Source organism: Desmodus rotundus, chromosome 6 (genome assembly GCF_022682495.2).
Source record: "Desmodus rotundus isolate HL8 chromosome 6, HLdesRot8A.1, whole genome shotgun sequence".
NCBI classification, from domain to species: Eukaryota; Metazoa; Chordata; class Mammalia; order Chiroptera; family Phyllostomidae; genus Desmodus; species Desmodus rotundus.
This window is the reverse complement of record NC_071392.1, coordinates 117721572-117746057: the sequence shown is the minus strand read 5'-3', so window position 1 is coordinate 117746057 and position 24486 is coordinate 117721572. Positions and strand designations below refer to the sequence as shown.

At 44.1% G+C, this 24486-nt stretch overlaps 1 protein-coding gene across 6 annotated transcripts in view; it reads right to left on the bottom strand.

The window, feature by feature from the left end:
* The window catches only part of ATRN (attractin), a 158896-nt gene that overhangs the window by 62914 nt on the left and 71496 nt on the right, over window positions 1–24486 (bottom strand). For all 6 annotated transcript variants that reach the window (XM_045194786.3, XM_045194784.3, XM_024559427.4 and 3 more), the window contains exons 12-20: window positions 23053–23273; window positions 20520–20641; window positions 19495–19633; window positions 17708–17898; window positions 14029–14248; window positions 12617–12802; window positions 11880–12113; window positions 6351–6488; window positions 3452–3545 (exon numbers count right to left, since the gene is read on the bottom strand). In XM_045194786.3, coding sequence (XP_045050721.2) covers window positions 3452–3545; window positions 6351–6488; window positions 11880–12113; window positions 12617–12802; window positions 14029–14248; window positions 17708–17898; window positions 19495–19633; window positions 20520–20641; window positions 23053–23273 — 1545 coding nt within the window. The remainder of the gene's footprint in view (window positions 1–3451; window positions 3546–6350; window positions 6489–11879; window positions 12114–12616; window positions 12803–14028; window positions 14249–17707; window positions 17899–19494; window positions 19634–20519; window positions 20642–23052; window positions 23274–24486) is intronic.

The window sequence follows — 24486 nt, the reverse complement described above, 5'->3', positions numbered from 1 at the left end:
TGGAAGCCTCCAGAACTTGAGAGAACCAGGTGCTACAGGTGAAGCCAGATGGCACTTGTGTGGCTTAGCTTCTGTGCCCCGAAGGGAGGACTAAAAGGTCAATCTAAAGGTTTCTTGTGTGAGTTCCAACAAAGAGGACTTGAAAATCACGTGCAATCAACTGTTGCTCTGTTGTGTTTATGCAATTGAACAGGGAAAATTAAAAGTGGACTTAATGCAGTCTCTCTGATGACAATGAGGGTGATCTCAAGGAGAAAAATTGTGATTCAAGGAATATCACAGTGCTCAGTGGTGGACATTAGACCAGTGCAGCTAACTGTCTTCAAAGTTTATTTTCATTTGAAAGTTGAAACTGGGTTTGTGGCATCATCAAAGATGCTCAGTGTACAGGCAAGAAGGATCTGTCATACTGCCACTGTTAAATGTCATTCCAGCAAAGGACCTGTAACTGGATGTCTTCCCAAAAGACAGTCTCACAGACTCGGAGACTGGTTTGTGGGTTGTGTGAATTAACGTGTGTTCTTCCTTCTGTTTTATAGGGCGTAAGCCTATAACCTCATTACCTGAGTGATTGGTTACAATATAGGCCTCACTTAAGACGCCCATCTGCATCACCGCCTCCTAAGACTCAAGGGTTCGGCTGGACTAATTGGTTGGGTTGTAAAGTATGGGGCAGTCTGTGGGCTTCACTTTAAAACTGGTTTCCTTTCCTGCCCTAATGGCTTCTACAGAAAAGGAGCCAAAGGTGTTAAAAGGGGGGAATCTTAGAATATTCCCTTCGGCCCAAGCTAAGTATGATGGGCAAAAGGGCTTTGGATAGGATGTCACACCTGTACACATTCCTCCAGAGAAGACTCTTTTCCCATTGTGGGACACTGTAGAATTTGTCATTTAGAGGTTATGGTATTAACTGTGCCTTCTAACCATCTTGCCAAATTTGTTGCTTCCAGAATACAAGGATGCCAATTTGTCCAGCAGTGCCAACCCTTGGACATCGAGAATGCCACTCTTCAGTGACAGCCAACTGACCTGGATTCTGCAAGGTCTTTCCCTGTGTGTGAAGGCCACTTTCCTCTCCGTACTCCCACTGTGTTAGGGATCTCTGGATCCAAAGGTAGTTAAGACTATGACCATAGCCAGCAGGAAGTAGTTCTAGAAGATTATGAGACCTTTGCCCACTACCCTTTGTAAGATGACAAAGGGTCCAGAGGTCTAGAAGTGGGGATTGTAACAGGATGCAGAATGTATCCCCCACAATTCTTGATTGGGGTAAGGGAAGAGTAGATGGTACAGTGTTTACGATACACTGTGTAACAGTGGCATGTTACCAGCTATGTCTTCCTGAAGGGAAGAGGGCTGCCACCCAGGGTGAATTATGTACATGACTGTGAAAACATTCAGGGACTCACGACACAGCCGGGGGAGCTCAAACAGCACCTGCAATGCAGGGGGCGGATGCCCACCCCAGATGTCCACGTGTTGCTGGGAACTTTTGCCCTGACTAAAGATAGAAGCCAAAAGAATATGGGGGAACTGGCAAAAATGGCAAACACTAACGCATCATAGGAAGGGCTGGATATGAGATCACATAGTAAGTTCTGAGCCAAGCATTTAAATGAGGGTGGGCTAAAAAAAGAAGTCCATCACAAGGTCTGGAGTGTAAGAAAGGAGGCTGCTGGGAGATCTGAAAGGAAGAAAAGAGTCATGTGGTCTGGAGTGAGAGAGAGAAGGTCCGAAGTCAGAAGTCCAGTGTGTCACTGCAACTGGCATTGCAGTGAGTGGGAGTGACCTGCCTAGCCACCCAGATTCAAGTCTTCTTGGAGCAGATGGTGGCAGAGTAGGCGGAGCTGCGAGGGACCTGCCTAGCCATCTGGATTTGTGAAAGATTCTTGGAGCTGAACTGTAACCAGGAATGCTGACCTGCAGACTTCTGCTTTTCTGAAAGACGGCACCTCTGACTGGCGTATTCTGAAACTGATCTGGTTTGGCAAAAGCGGGCAGGACTGTGTGTTTTGGGGTGTTTTTTAAAGGGAATGGGACTTAATGGCAGAAATTTGCCATTATTCTAAATCTGTACAAGGTTTAAATAAACAACCCATTTCCTTTTCCACCAAACCCTTGCACTGGGAGTCACGCCTCTTGGTGGTAGGCAATTGAACTCCAAAGCTGTTCCAGAACAGCATTGTGGGATTCTGTAACAGAACGATTTAGGCACAGTAGCTATTAACTATGAAAAAAGAAGGAGATAGCTTAGGTCAAGCCCTTTCCCCAGATAAATAACACAGAGAAATTGTGTCCTTTTGTCCATGGTGATTATCAGCACTTGCTTGTGTCTAAATCTCTTAAAAAGAAAGTCTTTCACTGGACCTATCCCTCATTTCTTTGCTGTATATCAAAATGGGACAGGAATGATTAATTTTGCTCTATTACATTTTTCTGTTTAAAGGAATCTAGATTCAAGAATTAAATTTAATCTTTGATTAGACTTTTCTTCATGTACTTGCTTTAGGGCAGCATGAAACCAGTAAACGTACACATTGGTATCAACTAGAAAACGCAGACAGAGTATTTCCCTCCTGAACACCTCCACCAAGGCCTCAATCACTGGGGACATCACTAGTGTTCCGTAAGCCAGAGTTTACCAATGACACATCTGGCTGTATAAGCTCATTATTTTGATGCTACTAAACATTTCTAAGTTTCTTCTCAAGGGTATGAGTAAACCTGGAACGTGTGTTTTGTGAGGCTTTCTGGTGAGGAAGAGAGGAATGTATTAGTTGGAGAACTCTCTCTCTTCTTTCAACATCCCAGGACACTGAAAGCGATTATTGCTAGTCCCACTATTGACAGATGCGGAAGCTGAGGTTCAGCACAGTTAAGTGATTCACCTCCAGAGGACTCTGCTCAGTGAGGGCAGAGCCAGGGCTGAAACCCCACCTCTGCCTGCATCCTCATGGGTGAGGACCCCAGACTCTCCCCTGGAAAATGTCTCATATACTTTGTCAAGGAAAATACTACAACAGGGAGGGATGTGTCAAAGGTGAAAGGGGATCATCTCCACTATCAGACAACCAAAATGCCAAATAAAATACCAGCTCTTCCCACTTTATCTTCTGGAAAAGAGTGAATCTCGTGATACGACGAAAATCGAGTAGTGGCTGAAGTTAAACGACTAACCCCAAGTCAGCAACCCCGGAAATGTCAGTGTCACTCAGACACGAAAATGTAACTTAAAGAGTCATTAAGGAATTGCTCCTAAACTGACAACCTACTCAGGACGGAGGCTGACCAAGCTAGACCTGACTGAAGTGGAAGGGGTGAAATTCCCAATCGATCAATTCGGGGATCCCTCAGAGCCCATGGCAACAAGGCACAGACCCAGCTGACCGGGCTGTCAGTCACTAAACCCAGGTGTGGCCTGCCGCAGGGGTCACAGGAAGGTGGTACTCACAGCTGGCACTCGTCCCCCTTGACGCCCTTGGTGGTGCAGAAGCACTTGCCCGTGTTGGTGTTACACAATGCAGCGTGCCCGTTGCATTTACATGCTGGAAGGAGGAAAAGGAATGTTGGTTACAACTGGCTTAGGAGATTACTACTATCCAAGACTTTCTCTAAAAAAAAATTCTATCTGAATTGGATATGAAAAACAGATTTAAAAAAGCGTTTAATGAGTGAGATTTGTTTTTCAGCTAATGATTTATCTCAAATAATGTAAAGGCGATGTTAAAAAAAGTAAAGTCAAAAGACAGGAGGAAAAAATGTCATTTCCATTGTCTTCTGAAGCAATCACCATTTTTATCGTTTCAACAGACATTCTGGTTTTCACCGTTACAATTCACCCCTCAGCAAACATTTATGCAGTGTCCCAGTGTGCCACGCCCTGCCCCATGGAGATGTCCTGAGCCAGGACCGCCAGAGGGGAGGGTTGGTTGGTCCCACTGTGCTCTGCCTCAGCTGACAGTCATGGTTTCAATCACAGCAGGGCTCAGAACTGGGGCGGGATTCCAAAGGCAGGTCAGTGTTTCAGAGGCCGTTCAGAACTCACCACCCTTCCCTGCCTTCTTCTTAGCCTCCATACAAAACCTACCAGCTCCCTCCTCTGGCCATCAACACCGCTCTATCGTTTTTTTCTAATCTGACAAGTATGAGCCATGATAAATTTTATGCTCTAGTTGAAATAAGTGAGTCTTTTTGTTCAATTCCTTTCCACTTTACACCCTGTTTTTCTGCAAATAAATTAAGGGCGTTAGGCTGGAGACCGGTATACTTTTAAAATAAATGTTGCAGAGAAAAAAAATGACCCAAAGAAACCTGTGACACAAAATAAGTAAAGCAAGTAACAGAGTGGATGAACATGCAGAATCATGAGTGCTCAACTCTTGGCTCAGCTGAGTATGGAGAAGGGGGTACAGTGTAATAAAAAGCAAAGGCCTGCGGTCAGTTTGCCTGGCTTTGAATTCGGTCCCTTCGACTTAGCTGCTTTTTGGCTTTGGGCATGCTATTTAACTCCTCCAGGTCTCTGTTTCCTCCTCTGCATGATGGAGATAATGGCAGTACCTATTTCACAGGGTTGTTGTGAGGATTAAATGCGATAGTAAATGAAATACAGTAAGCACTCAGTAACTACTGGCCATTATCCTTAGCTTAAGGACTATACAATTCTAAGAGGAAAATATAAAACATGTGGTGCCACTCACAGTATTTTAACATCATGCTTTCTATTGTGGACTGGGGCTCTAAAAAATAGTTAGCTCTGAGTTCTAGAAAATAGTACTCAGGCCCCACAAATGCTACAGAGCAGGATGTAATTTTTCTAGATGGCAGATGCAGGAACCAGGATGATAAGAACAAGGCACAGACCCAGCTGACCTTGGCACTTGAAGGCACAAGGCCCAGTAGTTAAAGTCAGACATCCTGGATAGGGTTCCCAGCATGGCCACATCTTGCAGTGAGAAGCTGGGCAGGTTTCTTGATCATGGGGACAATAAAAGCCCCTATGTCTCAGGTGGCTGCCAGCACGATGCCTCATATACAATTATCAATAAGGTTAGGTACTCTGATTACTATCTAATGGACGAAGTCTATTCACAGGAGTGGGAAAATATTTTTACTGAATGATCTTTGAATCTGAGCAAGAAATTTTATTTAAGAGTGGTAGGTAGAAGATACATGTCATACACTCCTCAGACTGCTTTCACTTCAATAACCCCCTTAACACCCCCATTTTGCAGACAAGGAAACTGACCCCAGAGAAGTTGAGGGATACACACTGGAACACAGCTCTCTCCCGGCTGCTCTGGGATCAGACCTTTCTCAAGATCCATGCTAAGGAGTTTAGAGGAGGAATTTGGGGAGTAGCTAGAGATTTTGTTTTCTTATTTATTTCCCTGCTCAGAAGCTGATGGGTCTTTCCATTGGAAAATAGAAGAAACCAAAAATCGGTTCACTGGTATTACTGGTCATTTATAAAAAAACATAATTTATATTCTAACAATAAAATGTCCTATTGCTTGCAGGAATCTGACGTATATGGGGAAACATGGAGTACCTAAATATTTAAGATATACTGGAAGCACTGAGGAGTCCAGCTCCTGGTTAGAGACCTAGGTGTGACTTTTTCCAACCACAGGCTTTCCCTGGCAGGCCTTACACGGAAAGCTGTCCTCCCCACACCAGCCTGGGAGGATGTCTCTGAGGAGTCGCAGCCAAGGTCTCAGGACCTCCTCCCTGGTCAGCCCCCTGCTTTCACCTTTTTGCATCCCTACTTCAGACGCCTTCATCCTAGGTCACTTTATCTGAGGTCCCAGGCCTCTGCAGGCTTCTGCTGAGTGACCTTGTGAGGGAGGAGGGGGAAGCCTTGAAGATCTTTCCCCACTCTCAGTCCTCAGTGGTTTTCCACTCCCAGCCCTCCCCGTTCACCCTCCCTCCCCACCCCAGGGCCCATCAGAGGTGTTTGCCGAGCTTTCTGTCTGGGGTCCCTCAACAGGGAGAAGACCAGCCCCCACCTCTGTGCTCATCCACCTGATGCTCAACCGGTGTGCCATTCCAGGAGGGGACATGGAACAAGAGGAGTCGGTGCTTTTCCACTTTAAGCCTCTTTCTGCTACTGTCACAGCAAGTGATTAAAAGCTTAATTCTTTCATTTTTGGTTTGTTGCTTTAACTGGCTACTCTGACACTTGGCAGCTCAACTCATTTTCTCCCAGGCTCGGCTGAGCTTCTGACAAGTATGACTGAAGAAATGCAGTATCCAAAACCAAGTGGTTTTCCTCCTAGATATTCAAGTCAAATAGAAGTATTGTGTTCTGCCTGGGTTGCAGTCAGTAACCCTGATTGATGGATTTGACTTACGCTGACATTTCCCGCCATTGGTGGGATCACCATAGAAGCCAGATATACAGGTCTCACAGTGCTTGCCCGTGGTCAGGTCCTCACACTTCTCACAGATACTCTGATTGATGCACTTGCTGTGGCCATTGCACTGGCAAGCTGAAAGAAAAAGGATTTTCTTTTTGTTTCATTGTAGAACTGGGTGGAGTAAGTTCCACAAGATTTATTTGCAACTTTCTTATTGCCTCTAAATACCAAAATGACCAAAACTGGCTCACTAAAAACTAGTTTGAGAAATAAGCTCAAGACATCAAAAAATACCTAATGCATGGAAATCAGAAATGTACCATAGCAAGAAGAAAGTCCACAGTCATTAAAACAATATTTTTGCTATTCATGGGAAAACCAATATATGCTTATGGTAGTTAAATTTGAAAAACTTAAGGAAGGCAGGAAAAATCATATATAAAACCAGCACCCAGAGATCACAACATAATTGTGTTGTGGTATTTTCATAGTGTTCATTGTAATATTCAATTTTGATTTTTTAAAAAAGATTTTATTTATTTACCTTTAGAGAGGGGGAAAGGGAGGGAAAAATAGAGGGAGAGAAACATCGATGTGCCAGAGATACACTGATTGGTTGCCTCTTGCACCACAACCCAGGCATATGCCCCTCCCTAGGAACTGAACCCGCAACCTCTCGGTTCGCAGGCTGGCGCTCAATTGACTGAGCCATACCAACCTCAATTTTGATTTTTAAATTTATATCACAATTATTTTACCACATTATTTCATCTATCATAAAAAAAACTTTAAACGGCATGATGATTCCCATGAAACATAACAATTATTTAACATTCTGATATTTAGTGTGCTTTCAGTTTTCCATGGTTAGGAAAATAACCATCTTTACATATAAACATTTTCACAAGTGGCACTAGTAAGATCCCTGATGCACACAGGCCTTTACAACAGCAAAGGCAATAGGAGCCCGGCCCTCCCAGGACTGCTCGGCACAGCTGGGCAGGCTGAGCGCCGCAGACTCAAGGGGGAGCATTCACACAGCACACGACCTGTATGTACCTCAGTGAACAGACTCTGATTACACAGATCTGCCCCCGGCCCCAACTGTCATATAACATTGTTATATGTAAGTTTAAGGTGTACAATATGTTGATCGTTCACACTTACGTATCACCAAATGATGACCACCACAGCATTAGTTAACACCTGGATCATATCACACAATCACCATTTTGTGTGTGTGTATGAGGAACATCGAAGCTTTACTCTTTTAGCCACTTTTGCAGATTTTTCTTGCTTCATCAGCATGACACAGTTTTTTACCATCTCAGAAACTTTTCATAGCCTTGTACCTGTTCTGTTTATCACCTGTTTTATACCCCATCCCTGTAGGTATCTGAGTTGTTCTATACAGACTGCAGCTGAAAAACCTAGAAAGGACTACGTCAGTTATGACTGCACCAAAATTACTTTACATGTGTGGGGTACAAAGGTTGTTCCTCTGAAGATGAGTAAGTCCCTTAGTTGGGCTTCTCTATCTGCGGATGCAGAACTCATGGATACGGAGGGCCAACTATATAGCAAATGGCAGAGCACAGCACACACAAAGTAAAACACCTAAAATCATTTACACACACACAAAAATCTGTGTTCTGGTACAATTCAGAAAGATTGAACAAATGCCTCTCCATTCCTCTTCAAAATCCCACTAAAATCACAGAAGAAATGTAAAAACAATGATTAAATCAATAGGAGTATGGGGTAAGAAGGGAAAGTACTATAAGAAGGATTTGGAACTTCTGGCCAAGACAGAGGTGTAGGCAGATACACTCACAACCAAAAGAAGGGCAACAACAAATTTAAAAACAAAAAAACCTAGAACTGCTAGAAAATCAAACTGTATGGAAGTCGGACAACCAAGGAGTTAAGAAAGAAACATCTATCCAAACCAGTAGGAGGGTCGGAGACGGGCAGCTGGGTGGGTGGAGAGGACACAGGGGAAAGTGGCAGCTGGTGGAGTGGGCACTCCCACATTTGCATGCCAATAAACCAGGAGGAACAACGACATGGGTTGCCCTGCCCTAGCGAATACGTAAGGCTCTGCCCATTACTAAGCAACAGGTGTGCCAAGACAAAAAAATATGGTCCAAATGAAAGAACAGATCAAAGCTCCAGAAAATATATGACTAAGCGATAAAGAGAGACAACCTATCAGATGCATAGTTCAAAATACTGGTAATCAGGATGCTCACAGAAATGGTTGAGTATGGTCACAAAATAGAGGAAAAAGTGAAGGCTATGAAAAGTGAAATAAAGGAAAATGTACAAAGAACCAATGGTGAAGGAAAGGAAATGAGGATTCAAATCAACAGTTTGGAGCAGAAGGAAGAAATACACATTTCAACCAGAACCGAATGAAGAAACAAGAATTCAACAAAACAAGGAGAGGCTTAGGAACCACAACTTTAAACGTTCCAACATCCGAATCATAGGGGTGACAGAAGGAGAAAAGGAAAAGCAAGAAATTGAAAACTTATTTGAACAAATAATGAAGGAGAACTTCCCCAATCTGGCAAAGGAAATAGATGTACAGAAAACTCGGGAAGCTCGAAGAGTTCCAAAGAGGTTGGATGAAAGAAAGCACACCCCAAGGTACATATAATTACATTACCCAAGATTAAAGAGAAGGAGAGAATCTTACAAGCAACAAGAGAAAAGGAGACACCTACTGTCTCCTTGAGAAATCTTGCAGGCAAGAAGGGGCTGGAAAGAAGTATTCAAATATGAAAGGCAAGGACCTACACGCAAGGTTACTCTGCCCAGCAAAGCTCTCATTTAGAATGGAAGGGCAGATAAAGTGTTTCCCAGTAAGGTCAAGTTGAAGGAGTTCATCATCACCAAGCCCTTATTATATGAGATGTTAAAGGGACTTATCTAAGAAAAAGAAGAAAATCAAAAGTAAGAACAGTAAAATGAAAACAAACTCACAACTATCAACAATTGAACCTAAAAACAAAAACAAAATAAGCTAACAAGTAGAAAAGGAACAGATTCACAGAATAGAGATCACATGGAGGATTATAAACAGGGAGGGGGGAGAATGGGGGAAAAGGTACAGAGAATAAGTAGCATAAAGGGTAGGTACAAAACAGACAGGAGGTTAAGAATAGTGTGGGAAATGGAGAAGCTAAAGAACTTATATGTACCCATGGACATGAACTAAGGTCAGGAAATGCTGGTGGGCGGGGGGGGTGGGTACAGGGCAGAGAGGAATAAAGGGGAGAAAAAAATGGAACAACTGTAATAGCACAATCACTAAAATGTATTTTAAAAATAAAAAAAATAAAGGAAGTATTTGGGAGGCTTCTGGTCAAGATGGTGGCATAGGCAGACATGGCTCGCCCCTTCACACAACCACATCAAAATTACAACTAAAATATGGAACCACCATCACTCAGGAACATCAGAAATCAAGTTGAATGGAAGTCTGACAACTATAGAATTGAAGAAACCACATCCATCCAGACTGGTAGAAGGGGTGCAGAGGAGGAATGGGCTGGTCCCACACCAACGTGGATAAAAATTCTGAATGGACAGCTTGGGAATGAGGAGTCCCTGACCCACACAAGGCCCCCCAGACCAGGATTCCAGTGCCAGGAAGGTAAGTCCCCACAACTTCTGGCTGTGAAAACCAGAGCAGACTGAGTCAGTAGAGGAAGCTGCTAGAGCCCTAAACAGTTCCTCTTGGGGAACCCACACATGGACTCCCCTACACAGACTCTCTCCCTCTGGGCTCCAGCACCGAGGTGGCAGCTTGAAGGGCACAGTGTGCCCTCGGTATACAGGGAGAGACTGAGGTGTCTGGCATCAGGGCCAGCAGAGGCCATTGTCCCTACACTGAGCCCTCCCCCCACAGAGCAGGTAAGCAGGTGCCATATCTGAGACTCGATCAACCTGGCTAATGCTGTGTGACCCATCTTTGAGATCCACAGAGGCTCTACTCAACCCAACTTATCCTATCAAACAAGCAACAGCTGGCTTCAGTGAGCCCTAGTGGCAGCCAGATTAGGGTCACAGCTTGGCTTCCCCTGGGAATCTCCAAGCCTAGCACAAGTGGCAGCCATCTCAGATTGCTTTATAGCTCAGGCAGGGTGCCCCGGACAAAAAAAGGTGGGGGCTGACCTTGGCTTGCATCACCCAGGAAACCCCAGGGCTCAATGCACCCAGTGGAATGTTTATTGATTTTAGAGAGCGAGGAAGAGTGGGGGACAGGGACAGAGGGGAGGGGGTGAAAGAGAACGAGAGAACAAGCCAGACAGATAGACATCAATGTGAGAGAGTGATATCAATCACTTGCCTCTGGTACCCGCCCCAAGTAGGGATTGAATTTGAAACCTAAGTACGTGCTCTGACCGGGTATGAAACCCACAACCTCCGTGGAGCACAGGATGACGTTCCAACCAAAAGGCACAATATGGTTTATTTTTTATTTTGGATAAACACAATTATGTAACACAGGTGCCCACCCCAATTACCAGGTAAATTCACAATGAACTATGAAACATGGTACAGCAAACCATGCCACCAAATCCCCTCACATGAGGACAAATTATCATTCATCTTGAGAACACGTACATAATGGATTGCATCTGCTTGGTTATTTATTTAAAGAGGCGAGATTTTGCTTGGTCTTTTCAATTGCATTAGCGGACTGCCTGTGATGTGTGCCACGGTCTGCTTAAAGCTTCTGCAATAATAAAGCTGTTTTCTTTCTTTCTCTTCTACATTTGTGGAGAGGAATTTATGGGTTGACTGGAGACCTTATTTTTTTTCTCCTAACAACTGCCAAGATGTATTTTTAAATAAAAAACAAACTGTAGAACTGTATCATATGCATAGTATTTTTTTAGTTTTAAAAATACACATTAGTATGTCTAGAAGTATCTATATCAAACTGGTAAACATTTTTTTCTCTCTGAAGAAATGGCGATGAGAAGAGGAATTCCAGTTTTTATTTTATGTACATCTGGAATATCTAGTTTTTTATTATGAACTTATTTCATTACTTTTGTAATGAATGTTAACAAAACGACTCACTTGAAATTCTTTGTATTTTCATTAATAGGTACTAAAAATATTTTGCATGTAAAACTATTTCTCCACGAATGATCTGTTATATGTATTTTTAAAGGAAATCCATATAAATAATATAGTTTTCAAGGTTTGTTTTTTTAATCCTCACCTGAAGACATGCTTATTGATTTTAAAAGGAAGGGAAGGGAGGGAGAGAAACATCAATGTGATAGAGAAACATCAATTGGTTGCCTTTCGCATGCACCCAACTGGGGACAAAACCAACAACCTAGGAATGTGCCCTGACTGTGCAGGAATTGAACCTGCAATCTTTTGGTTTATGGGATGATGCTCCAACCAACTGAGCCAACATGGGCCAGGGCTTTCAAGGGTTCATTCATTGCAAATAGGCAGTGAAACACTTGATTTTGGCGATACAAGACATCTTACCTGGGCAATGAATGAAAGACCAGTTGTATCTGCTGTCCTCCAGACACATGCTGGAATTGAGAAGGGGCTGTGGGTAGAAATTTCCTACAGGGGCCTGAGAAGGCATCTTCACTGGTCCTTTATAGGAGCCCTCTATGCATTTCCCTTTGCCAGTATTGCTGGGATCAGTACACCAGCCACAGCCTGGTTGCTCCAAGCAATGGCCACACGTACAGTAGCCTGAACAATTTCCAGCTGTTAAAAAAAAGAACAAAACAAGTTGATTTGCATGCATTGTACTTAGTAAATACCTTTTTCTTTAACAGACTATTCAACTTCTGTGAGTCAAAACTCCCATCCTATTGTGACTGTTTAAATGACATAATAAATTTGAAGAGCCCAGTATCTTGTTCTACAATAACAGAGACTCCTCCCTTCTCCCTCAATCTCAGGATGTTGGAGGCGGAAGGGACCTTAGAGGTCACCTGCTAGAAAGCACCTGTTATATGAGCAATCTGGTACTGAAGTTGAGCAGTTATTGCTGTACTCTGTGACCTATCTTACATTTATTTACTTGTGTCATTGTGCACAATGCTGCGTGAAGGTTTTCATCAGGCAGTCGATGGACAGACCCGAGCAGACGGTTAAATCCAGTCTTGTCCCTGAATTGTTCAGAGGCCGAAAGCACCGCCTCCCGGCAGGAGTTGTCACCCACACACAGGGCAGTAATTAGTGCCTAGAGCTCACGTTTCACTTACGGGGGCAGCTGCTCATGGTATACCACTCCAAACACTGGCCGTAGGGGAAAGAGGCCACGTAGGCATTGGAGTCCACACACTGCTTCATGTTGCTGCACCACATGCACTCCGAGCTGCCACTGGTGCACTCCCCGCACGCCGTCCTCAGGGCACACGGCACCCGGCACTGCTTGCTGCTGTGGTTCGCTGGAAGTCAACCCACGAGAGACACTTAGAGCTCCCCCCATGTCGGCTAAGGTCAAAGGCTTTTTCAGTGTGGGTTGTGACCCACCAGTGTGTTGTGAAATCAATTCAGTGGACTACGTTAACTGAAGGAGAAAACAGGAAACATTAGTCACCATATACTGTGTAGTCAAGTATATTTATACACTTGGAGGAAAAAGATATTTTTCTTTTCAAAGAGCATAAGGACAAACATGTGGGAACAAGGTAATCTTTCCATTCACATAGGGGTTCTGAAGCTCCTTACAACTTAGGGGACCCAGAATGAACTTCAGGGCTTTTATAGTCCACCTGAAAATGCAAAATCATATCTTTGCATATCCTGGGAAAGAAAGACCATAGCATTCATTAAATACACCGAAACACACAGGATCCAAAATGGCTAAAAGCTCCCCTACAGGAAGTTTAGAAATCATACTTTAGGATGACTCCTACAGTGCTATGAATTCTCCACACCGCTGTGTTCCCTACAATATATTTAGGATGTACCAACCTAAAATGATGGAGTTCAGCCTCCCAAAAGTGCCCAGAAAATCCCACCTATTACTTGGGAGTTCCTCTGCAGGAGGAGGATGCTTGTCTTGGGCTGGTCTGCGTGCTGCAGGTACTGCCCCCGTGCCTGCCTTTAAGAAGCCTCAATGTAGCCCAGAGGAGAGATTCAAGCCCATGAAGCTGCTCAAAATGTTCGTTCCTTCGGGACTCAAGCACAGCTTTGGCCCATCAGGCTTGCTTCTATTTTGTTGTAGAACTGCTCCCATCGTTTTTCCCCCCACTGACGCAATCTTTCTGTCTGCTGTCCCTCTGTCCCCCACTGTCAGTTCTGATCTTTCCTTTGCTTTTATTTGCACTTGTGGTTCTTTCTTCCATAGCATTTCTCTGCCAACACCAAGAAATGGACCTTTTAGAGCAAGTCGCAATACTTTTTGTAGTCAACAAACCAAGCATTCTCACTGTTAATTAGAATATTAGGTTCTTTGAGCAGTTAGTTACTTTTGTTTAGGCTTATGGCTCATACTATTCAGAGCCAGAGACTATTTCCTTCTGTTTTTAAAATTCTTGGCTATACTCTGCTTCATATACTTGAAATCAGTTCTCTGTTTTTCATGAATATTTCACACATATCAACACTATGCCTCCTACATTTTCTCTTTCAGTGAACTTCCAAAATGTGTAATTCCCCACACACTTACCCTCTCTTTCACAGACACTACCATTGAGTGGGTTGATGCAGGTTGCAGCCTTCAAGCCCCGAGGACTGGGTTCTGACAAGATTCCACAGAATCCGGCGTCACTGGGCTCAGATGGCATCCACTGTATTGTACTATTTGTGAATGAGGTCATATCTTCCCAGCACCAGTAGGACACATTGATCTTCCGAAGCCCAACCCACGGGGTCAAGGTCTGCTTGGTCTATAGGCAAAACAGACACAGCTGTGAATATAGTCAATGTCTTGACCAAAACAGGCGTCTAGATAACAACAATATAGCTACTTAAATGGTTTTAAGTTACTTATCCCGAGAGATACAGGAAAACCTCCCTATCTGCTGACTCAGCTATTACACATTGGATAAGACCATCATTTTTATGTTACATATCATGCTGGGCACTTCGATTATGGCCATTTGGCAAAGGACAAAAATACAGCTCAGAGAATATATCAAACATTTCAAAGAGATAATGGGAAAACAATAACCAGGGTCCAAAATTTCCACATCCTAAGACAAACGCTATGAAGAGATGGCCTCCCCTAAACTTGGTTTAAATGTCTATTCACATATGAAGTCATCTTGCCAATATTTCTGAAACACTGGTTATATGTCTAAACTCAGAATCGTGAACTAAGCCTGTCTGGGGCGCTGACCAGTTCAGATGAGTGGAGATCCCCACCTTCAGCTGGGGTGCTGCCTGGCACTGAATTTTACAGGGAATTCTAACGGATAGTAAACCATAGGGAGAGTCTCTGACTCCTGCTCTACTGAAGTTTCCTTCCAGTTGCATTAAAAAATTCTTTTAAAATAAAAGTACAAAGTTTAGCCCAGAAATGAAAGATATTTCTAATTTTGGCAGTTATAAAACAAAATGTATGAAATACTTCCATTTTTGAGAGAAAAAAAATGAATACCTATTAAAAGACCTAAAAGAAATAAACACATCCAAAGTAGTTATTTTTAGTTGTAATGAGTAATATTTATTTTATTTTTCATGTTACTATTTTATAAATTTCCTTTGAAATATGTATTATTTTTAAGGAAAGAAAATAAGTAAAATTAATGCTGTTTAAAAAGTCCCTCAATAACTTCTGTTTGCTTTCATGATAAAACTCAAAGCAATTAGCATTGTAGATAAGGCCTCTCGGGTTTTGGCCTTGATTCCTAGTAAGACCCAGCTACATTCCTTCTACCCAGCCTGCAGCTCAGCCCTCATTCTCCTCATCTTGGATGTGCAGGTAGCAAAGCACAGAAAGCCCTTCCCTATTCACCTTCCCGATTCACTCCTTCTCTTCTTCAGGGGTTATCCCTTGCTGGCTATCTATCGGCCTGCCTCTGCCCTAAAGGCTAGGTTGGGTACTCTTGCATAAGCCTGGGCTCTCAGTCTCAACTTATAGCTTAATTTACAGCTTAACACAAGACTGTGAATTCCTGTTGTGTAAAGGTAGTCCCAGCTAATCTGACTACCTGGAACCTTCTAGAGCTAGAAAACCTGAGGAAGAGAGAAGAGGGACCAGAAGAGAGAATACCTGTGGCCAGCTGGGATAGCTAAACCCTTCCAACCAGCTATTCTTTGAGACACATGGAACTGGGAATCACTGGTAATGAGCAAAACCATAAGCCACCAATTTTCTGAGGGAGTTGACTACAGGTGAGATAAGCTGACAGCCAAGGATAGAACTCTGTGGAGACCCATATTTGGGGGTCAGGTGAAGAGAAACAAACAACATGAGCAGTCGCCAATGGAGATTATGAATTTGAAAAAGCTTTTACTGAGGCAGGAGAGTAAGAAGCTAGGAAAATTCCTTGGCAAGTGGAATAGGGAAACTGAGACAGACGGCTGATCAAACTGGCTGAGCAATTTACAGTCAGACACAGAGGGTCACCTCCCTAGAGATAACATCTAGGCCTCTGTTGTATTTCAGTCCCAGGCTCCGAAAAGCAGCAAGACTAGGCTGGCAATGCCAGGAACAGCTGCAGTGACTCACAACTCCCGCCCTGGCTCTGACCCGCCAGTGGAGACGGAGACCCTAAACTGGCACACTTGGAAAAGAGACGAATATTCTGCTAAAACGTTTCCCTGAGGCCTCTAAAATGCCTCAGGGAAGAGAGAGTTAAAAGTCCTCAAGACAGCCCTGACCAGTGTAGCTCAGCTGGTTGGGTATCATCCTGCAAAGTGAAAGGTCGCCAGTTCGATTCCCAGTCAAGGTTCGAGCCCGGGTTGCAGGTATTGTCCCCATTGTTGTTTCTCTTCCTGTCTTTCTCCCTTCCATCCCCCCTCTCTCTAAAAACAAATAAATAAAAAATCTTAAACAGAGAAAAGCCCTCAGAACAAAGGACCCAGGTGCTCTCCCTCTGGGAAGCATGTCCACGCTGTTCCCTTCCTCCTCTTCTTCCCCCACAGGCACTCCTCTCCTAAACTCTAAGGGACCCCAGGAAACTCGCGAGCAGGGGAACAATGAGCAGTGGCAGCTCGCCCCTGGCTAACCCCTGAACCTGTCTCCAAGGCCCCTTTTTCTCTCCCTTCCCAGTGAGCTAAAGCAGCCTGGGCTCTCCTGTTACTTCTTCTATGCTAAGGCCTTCCTTGTTTCACTGTCCCCAGCTTTAATAAACATACCCTCATAGTCACCTGGACTCATATTGTGATATCTTTCCTGCATGAAGTCAAGAACCCACACACCACCAGCCTGCCCTAGGCAGACCCACTCAGGGCCAGGGCCGCTGTCTGGTAACACCCATATATAAAATATCAAATGTGCTCATAGTGTCCTCTGCAATAACTAACGTTTATAATGCATTACCAATATTTGAGTGTCTACACCATACCACAGTGCACTGGAAAAGAAGAGATTTACCGGAGAAAAGTAAAATACAGGGCACCTCCTACCAGTTGCAGAATTGCCCTCCACGGGGCACACAGGGGCCACATGTAGCCAGGACCCAGACCGTACCCCATGTCCTCCCCTGAAGAACGCCGCACGCAAGGAAGTCTACCTATTGCTTTTCCCTGCTTGACAAGAAGAACATTCCCCCAACCTACTCTCTGTACCAAAGCCAGCACTGTTAAGAGCTTAGTCTTGTGACCAACTATTTAACTGAAGATAGGACCACAGTCTAGGACTTTGGACTCAAAAAGACCAAATGTGATTGCAGAATGTCAACTACAAGCCACATCAGAGCGCTGAGCAGACAGAAAGAGAACTTGGGGCCTTTCTGTGCTTAGAAACTCTTGGTAAGGTACCCTCTCCTCTTGCGCTGGCCAGGCCTAAAGAGGCAAACACATGTGATGAACATTGAATCATATTACACACTATAGTAATGCCTGAAATCTGAGAGACTTGGGTGCCTTAACTCAACCTAGCTAGTAGTAGTGACATTCCCCTCCCTCCACAGAACCTGGGGATAAAATAGATATGAAAACATCTACTGCTGTCACAAAGATGGGTGCATAGGCACGTATGTTACTATTGAATACATGCGTAATTATTCAAGTATATTTTAACAGACGTGACTGATAAAGTGTTACAAAGTTTAAGGTAAGAAAGAAGGTGTTAAAGGGAGAGACGGACAGGCAGCCCCACAGCACTCCTCCCGCCGAGCACGTCACACGCCCTCAGCAGACAGTGGGTACTGGAAACTTGGGCTGAGGGTTTAACTCACCATGCTCTGCGACGACTGCATTATTCGAAGCTGCGTAACGACAAAGTCTACCTTCTTCTGGTTTGTAAGAGAAGCCAAGAAGGCGTTGTGGTTCCTACAGGACAGTTTAGCGTTGTCGTAATTCTCCTTGGCAGTGGTGATTTTCATACATGAGTTTAAAACCAAATGCCAGCCGTTGCCACAGATAGTTTCTTTTGTAAAGGAGGGAGCGAGAGAAAAACGGTTTTAGAAACCACACAAAACTACCATGTTACTGATTCAAATTACTGAAAACCTAAACGGTTCTTGGGATCTGAAGTGCAGGTACTTATTAGGACGCAGTGAGAGTATCAGACACATTACTAAGGACCAGATACAGAATACAAGAATTTTTAAATGCTTATCACAGTTATATTTCCTGGATATTAAAAAACATATCCTGAGGTCAACCCTCCCATATTTTCAAAGGAAACACTTGTGTGGTGCCAGTGTTGGATTTTATGAATCTCCTTTTGAAGAACAATTAGAAACAAGACTAAAATTCTAAGAGCAGGAGAACGAACATGCCTATTGGAAGGGTGGGGTTAAAAACCGCAAGAACGGGAAATGAGCTGGAGAAGGAACAAGTCAATAGTCTCCAAAAGCTGCACTGTTTCACATCAAATGGAAGGTAAAATCAAGTGCACAAATTACCCCAAAAATGAAGTGAAAAGATTCTCTTGAAGAAAAACCCCCAAAGCGATACAGCTGTAGCACAGAAAGCGAGCCTGTGACCTGCAGCTGTAATGGCCCTGAACCCGCCCAAAGAACCGCACAGAAGCCGAGAACACCTCCCGGAAGACAGCGAGCAAAGCAACTTCACCAGAACCAAAGTCTCCAGAAGCAAAGCACCCTGGGGACGCCATCAGCAACGTTCATCAGTAGTCGGTGAGATGAACGAAGGCGCCATGGGTTAGGGGTCATTTAAGAGCAGAGAAACAGTTGCTGCTCCAAGTGTGGCATCAGTGTCCCCGCTTGTTCAAATGTAGACTCTGGGCCCCACACTAGATTTGTACCAGAATCTGACTTACAGCGAGATCCCCAGGTGCATTAAAGTTTGAGAGGCAATGACATAAAGAACAAGAAGCCCACTCATGCAAGAGAAATCAAATGCTTCCAAAGGACACTGACAAGGGGCCTTGCAGAGCCGGACTGCACGTGCCGCAGACACTGCGCAGCACCACAGGAATCCCCCTTCCTGGGTCTCCTGGTTCAGCCAATACACCACAGCTTCAGTCACGGCTGGTTGGCCGGCCTCAGACCCCCTAACTGGTCATCCCGAACCTCAGAAGTGCCACAAATTAAGGTATTTGGGGCTTGAGATCACCCCAAGAGGTGCTGTGGACACAGGATCTCGCCTCTCCTCGTCAGAAGGTGCTGACAATCTAATCCCAGTGGTCAAAAGGAAGCAGTCTTCAGCAGGTGCCCAGCAGACTGGCTGCCGAGACCGCCGCATTCTATTCCCAGGTTTCCACAGCAGAGTGGGGCGAGGACAACAGCGTAGGCTCGATGCGACAGAGCCAAGCGGTCGTTTGATTGTCCAGAGCAGCAGACGATGTTTCACTTCATTTCAAAGGATGGCAGGAACATCCTTAAGAAGTGTATTTTTGTTTTAAAAAAAACACCACCATAACAGTGGTATGGGAGATGAATGGATGAAATGAGCTTGTCCACCCCTGCTGGGTTCGATCAAGGCTGCACAGTATCGGAGGCATGAGTGTAAAGTCCTCGGACCCACACACACCCCAAGGTGCCTCTGTAAAGCCTACCGGGGAGGGCGATGCACTCCTGATTCCGGGGCTCCCACTGGCAGCTCAGGTCCAGGGCGCAGCTCCTGCAGCTGGTCTTCTTATTACAGTGGTACGCGGGGTTGTCCTTGGGGCAGCTCTCGTACCTGGAAATGGAGACCTAGAGCACACGGACAGCAGATTTTCTCACACCCACAGAGAGGACTCATGGTGACGACAAACAGGGTACTAAAAACTGAATTAAAGCAGCAAACTGCAAATGCATAAATAAACAGGATGCATATGACGCTGCACTGCAGTGAAAACACTCTAGTGAAAGGTTCTGCTTGTCAAGGACGTGCCTTTAGCCAGCAAGGAAGCGGGAAACTCTTAAACCCCATGCTGCAACCTGCTCATCAGTAAAACGGGAATGTTGAAAGTAATGCTTTTCAAATGCCTTGCGAACAGGCTAAAAGCTTCATATTTGATGGACTGCTTCATAGATTGACAAATAATGTCTTATATAAACTGTCAAAAACTAAAAGCTGAGTCATCATCTTTGTTGCTTTATAACCTAAATAAACAATTACAAATGATGGACATTACAGGTAATTATGCTAAGCCAAGATATAACATAAGACGAGGAGACTCATTTCCACAGTTCAATGTGGCCGCCACATTGAATTGCGGACATAAATCTCAAGTTTTAGTCTCAAGTTTTAACTTGCATCTAAAACCTTGCACAGGTAGAGCTCACCAAGCCTTACACCAAGAGTCCAGTGTTTAGCCACAGCCACGCCCAGGGCGTGGGGGTTACTCGAACACTAGTCCTTCGTTCTAAAACACCACATGTCAAGCCTGTGACAAGGACCTTTGGAATATCAGAATGCATATGCATAGAGCATCCCTTCCCAAAAGAAAATCTGAGCAGTAATAAAGTCCAAATCTACACTGAAGGTCTTACAAATAACTCTGGGCCTGTATTTACACCACACACATTACAATCTACACATAACCCCACTCCGGATTGTTCCATTCTCCGAAACCCTTCAGAAACGGCCCCTGACCTGGCCTTCCGTGCAGCTGTGGTTCCTAGGGACACAATAGTCATTGCACCAGTGGCAGTCATTGGTGTTGGCCGTGCAGCTGTAACAATCCGTGTGCTGGTCACATCTGTCATGTTCAAGAGCTATGAAGAGAAGAAAAACTCATCAACTGTGACAGCTGCTCCTCAGAAAAGTCACAGGCCATTACAACTGCTGTTGAGACCGAGGTGAAAAAGAAAAAGTAACAAGGGTTGGGAAGTAAAATGAGGAGCACAGCTGGCAGGAAAATACATCAGTGAGGCCATGTTAAAAAAAATAGATCTAGAAATAAGTATACAATCTGAAAAAAACACTGTTTTGTACCTACGCCCCCTACAAAAGTACACAGAAAGTGAAAAACAAAGAGACTAATGTAATTCAACAGAAGCAAGGTAAGAGGGAAGTAGCTCTGGTTCTTTAAATCCTTTTCTTCCCAAGGAAAAAAACAGCTACCAACAGAATGAACACCAGGAGCTTCCCAAGGAGCCAAACAAAGTAAGGTAGGAGACCAAGCATTCCTCCCGGCTATAAACACAAGGCTAATGTGGGCACAGGAAGAAGGCAGCACCATAGAACCCCCAAGGAGGCAGTAGGCTGAGCTGCATTTTGTACGCATATATGTAAATCCAAGGGTGTAAGTTTGAGAATTTCTGGGCTACTACACAGACCTGCTGCATCTCCTATTGACCCCAGACAGGTCAAGGTTAGCAACAGAAGAGAAGCTGCACTACCACACTGCCTCCTCTGTTGAATCACTCGTGGACATCGCACATGAGGAAATCCATGGGTAAGAAAAAGTAGGGCGCGTTCTCACAGAGACTCCGGCATCCTGCTCCTCGGCTTGTTCTTCCTGCCCTGGTCATCACCCCAAGGACTGAGCCCAAAAAGAAGGCAGAGTGAACCAGCGAGGCAACACTTGAGATGAGTTCATAAAAAATGGGTTCACAATGAACCACCTTAGCTAAGCGAATATTATATCCTATAAACTTGCACATTTAACTTGAACTTTAAAATATTTGGTTAAGCTCTGGCTGGTGTGGCTCAGTGGTGTGAGCACTGGCCTGCTGACCAAAAAGCTGACAGTTTAATTCCCGGTCAGGGCACATGCCTGGGTTGCCAGGCCAATCCCCAGTTGGGGGTATGTGAGAGGCAACCAATCAATGTATTTTTCTAGCACTGGTGTTTCTCTCCCCCTCTCTCTCCCTCCCCCCTCTCTGAAACAAATTGGTTAAAAAATAACTACGTCACTGATTTTATCCCTGTTAGGAGACAGGGACTAAACCTTCCAGGTTCTGGTCCTCTCAGCTCTCCAGCACTCACCAGCTCACCAATGACCCTAGAAGGTTGCCCGGGTGTCCTCGCTGAGGATTTATGTTCAGCTGAAGAGTGAAAGCTGCCTCTGTCCACCGTAACTGTCATGAGAACTGCTGTACCAGCCCTAATAGTTCAGAAATTCAGTCAACATACTTTAAATTAATTGAAGTGAAAATATATTCTACAGAGACATTTTTCTTACTTTTTTCTTTTCATTTTTAATTACTGACTTTTAGAGAGAGAGGAAGGGAGGGAGAAAGAGAGAAACATCAATTTGTTGTTCACTTATTTATGCATTCATTGGTTGCTTCTTGTATGTGCCCTGACTGGGGATCGAACCTGCAACCTTAGAATATCAGTAAGATGCTCTAACCAACTGAGCTACACAGTCATGGCACATTCTTCTTATTCTTAATGGAATTTCTCACATATTACTTTGCATAGTGCTAGATGTCAGAGCATAAGGGTAAGAAGCTAAGTAGGCAAGAGGAAGAAAGCTTAGGAAGCACAAGAGGTAGTTTTAGAAGCAGGGTTCACTATTCATCCTCAGCAACCATCTGTCTTGCTATCACTGCCGTGCTGACCTAGAGTAGCTAGAAAAGAATAGTACTTTGCAAGGACAGCAGCAACTTTATCTCTATCCACGAGAATAATCAACCCCAACAGAGCTTTTTCGGTTGGCCCCCTTCACCTCACCCTTAACATCAGCACTGCATAAGGCAAAATGGTAGCCACTAGCCACATGGAGTTTTTAATTTAAATTAATTAAAGTAAAAAACTCAGTTCTTCAGTCACACCAGTCTCATTTCAAGGGCTTTATACCCACATGTGGCTAGGAGCTACCATACTGTGACAGAGCAGATACAGAATACTCCCATTAACACACACAAAAAATCATTGGATTGCATTCCCTCCAACAAAATGCAGCCACGTTCTGGAGCTGATACACAAAGTCGAAGCCATGCTCAGGAGGTTTCTGTCTCTAAGATCTGCAGCGAGCTCACAGGAGCCGCAGGGCATGTTCCCGCCCATCGTAAAGATGTTCACGAACCAATTTCCCATAAAACCTCTGCGTAAGTTATTACCGAATAGTTTTGGATGATAACATGAACCTAAAAAGTATACATATGCTAAGTGCCTTATAATTCAGATGAAATTAGATTTCAGGTTAATTATATTTTAAGAAGAGAAGAAAACATACTTCTTTTGGAAAAACATTCTGATTTTAACTTTTCTTCTTGTACTTCTGTAGCCAGCTCCCAGGAGATACACTGAGATGACCTTGTGTCCCACACACATTGGATTCCAGGCCCTGCTGCCAGACAAGCAGCTTCACTCTGGTGCGCTTCACACCGTTCTGAGGTGAATACCAGGATGTCACTGAGGAGGAGACTATTGAAACCACCAAATACATACATGGTGCTAAAAGGAAAAAAAAGGGAGAGTGGCTTACTGGAAAACATAAAAACAAAGGCATGATACACTATTTGCAATCTTCAAACAAATATAACATATCAAAAGTCCTGTGAGAAATTATTTTCCAGGGTCTCAAAAAACAATCTTATACCCTTCCTCCCAAATTCTGACGTGTCGTGCTAGTCTTTCCAACCTGGATAATTCCAGTAATACACATACTCTTTATAGAACATATATTCAAAAGTTCTTATGATAATACACTGGCTTTTAAACATGATTCCCTGGAATATTTTAGCAGCAGGGTAAGCAAGCATATTTTAAAATTAAACACATAGGACTTCCGGCCAAGATGGAGGCGTAGGTAGATACACTTTGCCTCCTCACACAACCAAAAGAAGGGCAACAACAAATTTAAAAACAAAAAATAACCAGAACTGCCAGAAAATTGAACTGTATGGGAAGTCCAACAACCAAGGAGTTAAAGAAGAAACATTCATTCAGACTGGGAGCAGGGATGGAGAGGGGTAGCTAGGGTGGAGAGGGCACCTGGAGGACCACAGCAGGCAAGGCAGGGGCTAGTGGACTGGACAGTCCACATTTGCATGTGAATAAACCAGGAGGAACAACTGAGGAATGAGACAGACCACACAACACAGGGTTCCAGTGAGGGGAAATAAAGCCTCAAAACCTCTGACTGAAAAAACTGATGGGAGTTGCGTGGCAGTCCTAGAACTTACACAAACTCACCCACCTGGGAATCAGCACCAGAAGGGCCCAATTTACTTGTGGGTAGCAGAGAAAGTGACTGAAAGTTGGCCAAGAGCTGAGCAAGCGGCATTGTTTCCTCTCTGACCCCTCTCCCACATACAGCAACACAACACAGTGTCCTGGATTGACCCACCCTAGTGAATACCTAAGACTCCATCCCTTATAACGTTAACAGCTGCACCCAAAGAAATATGGCCCAAATGAAAAAATAGATCAAAACTCCAAAAACAGAATTGAGTGATGAAGACCTACTCCACCTACCAGATGCACAGTTCAAAAAACTGGTACTCAGGATGCTCACAGAAATGGTGGAGTATGGTTGCAAAATAGAGGAAAAAGTGAAGGCTATGAAAAGTGAAATACAGGAAAATATAAAAGGAACCAAGAGTGAAGGGAAGGAAACTGGGACTCAAATCAATGATTTGGAAAGAAGGAAATACAAACATTCAAC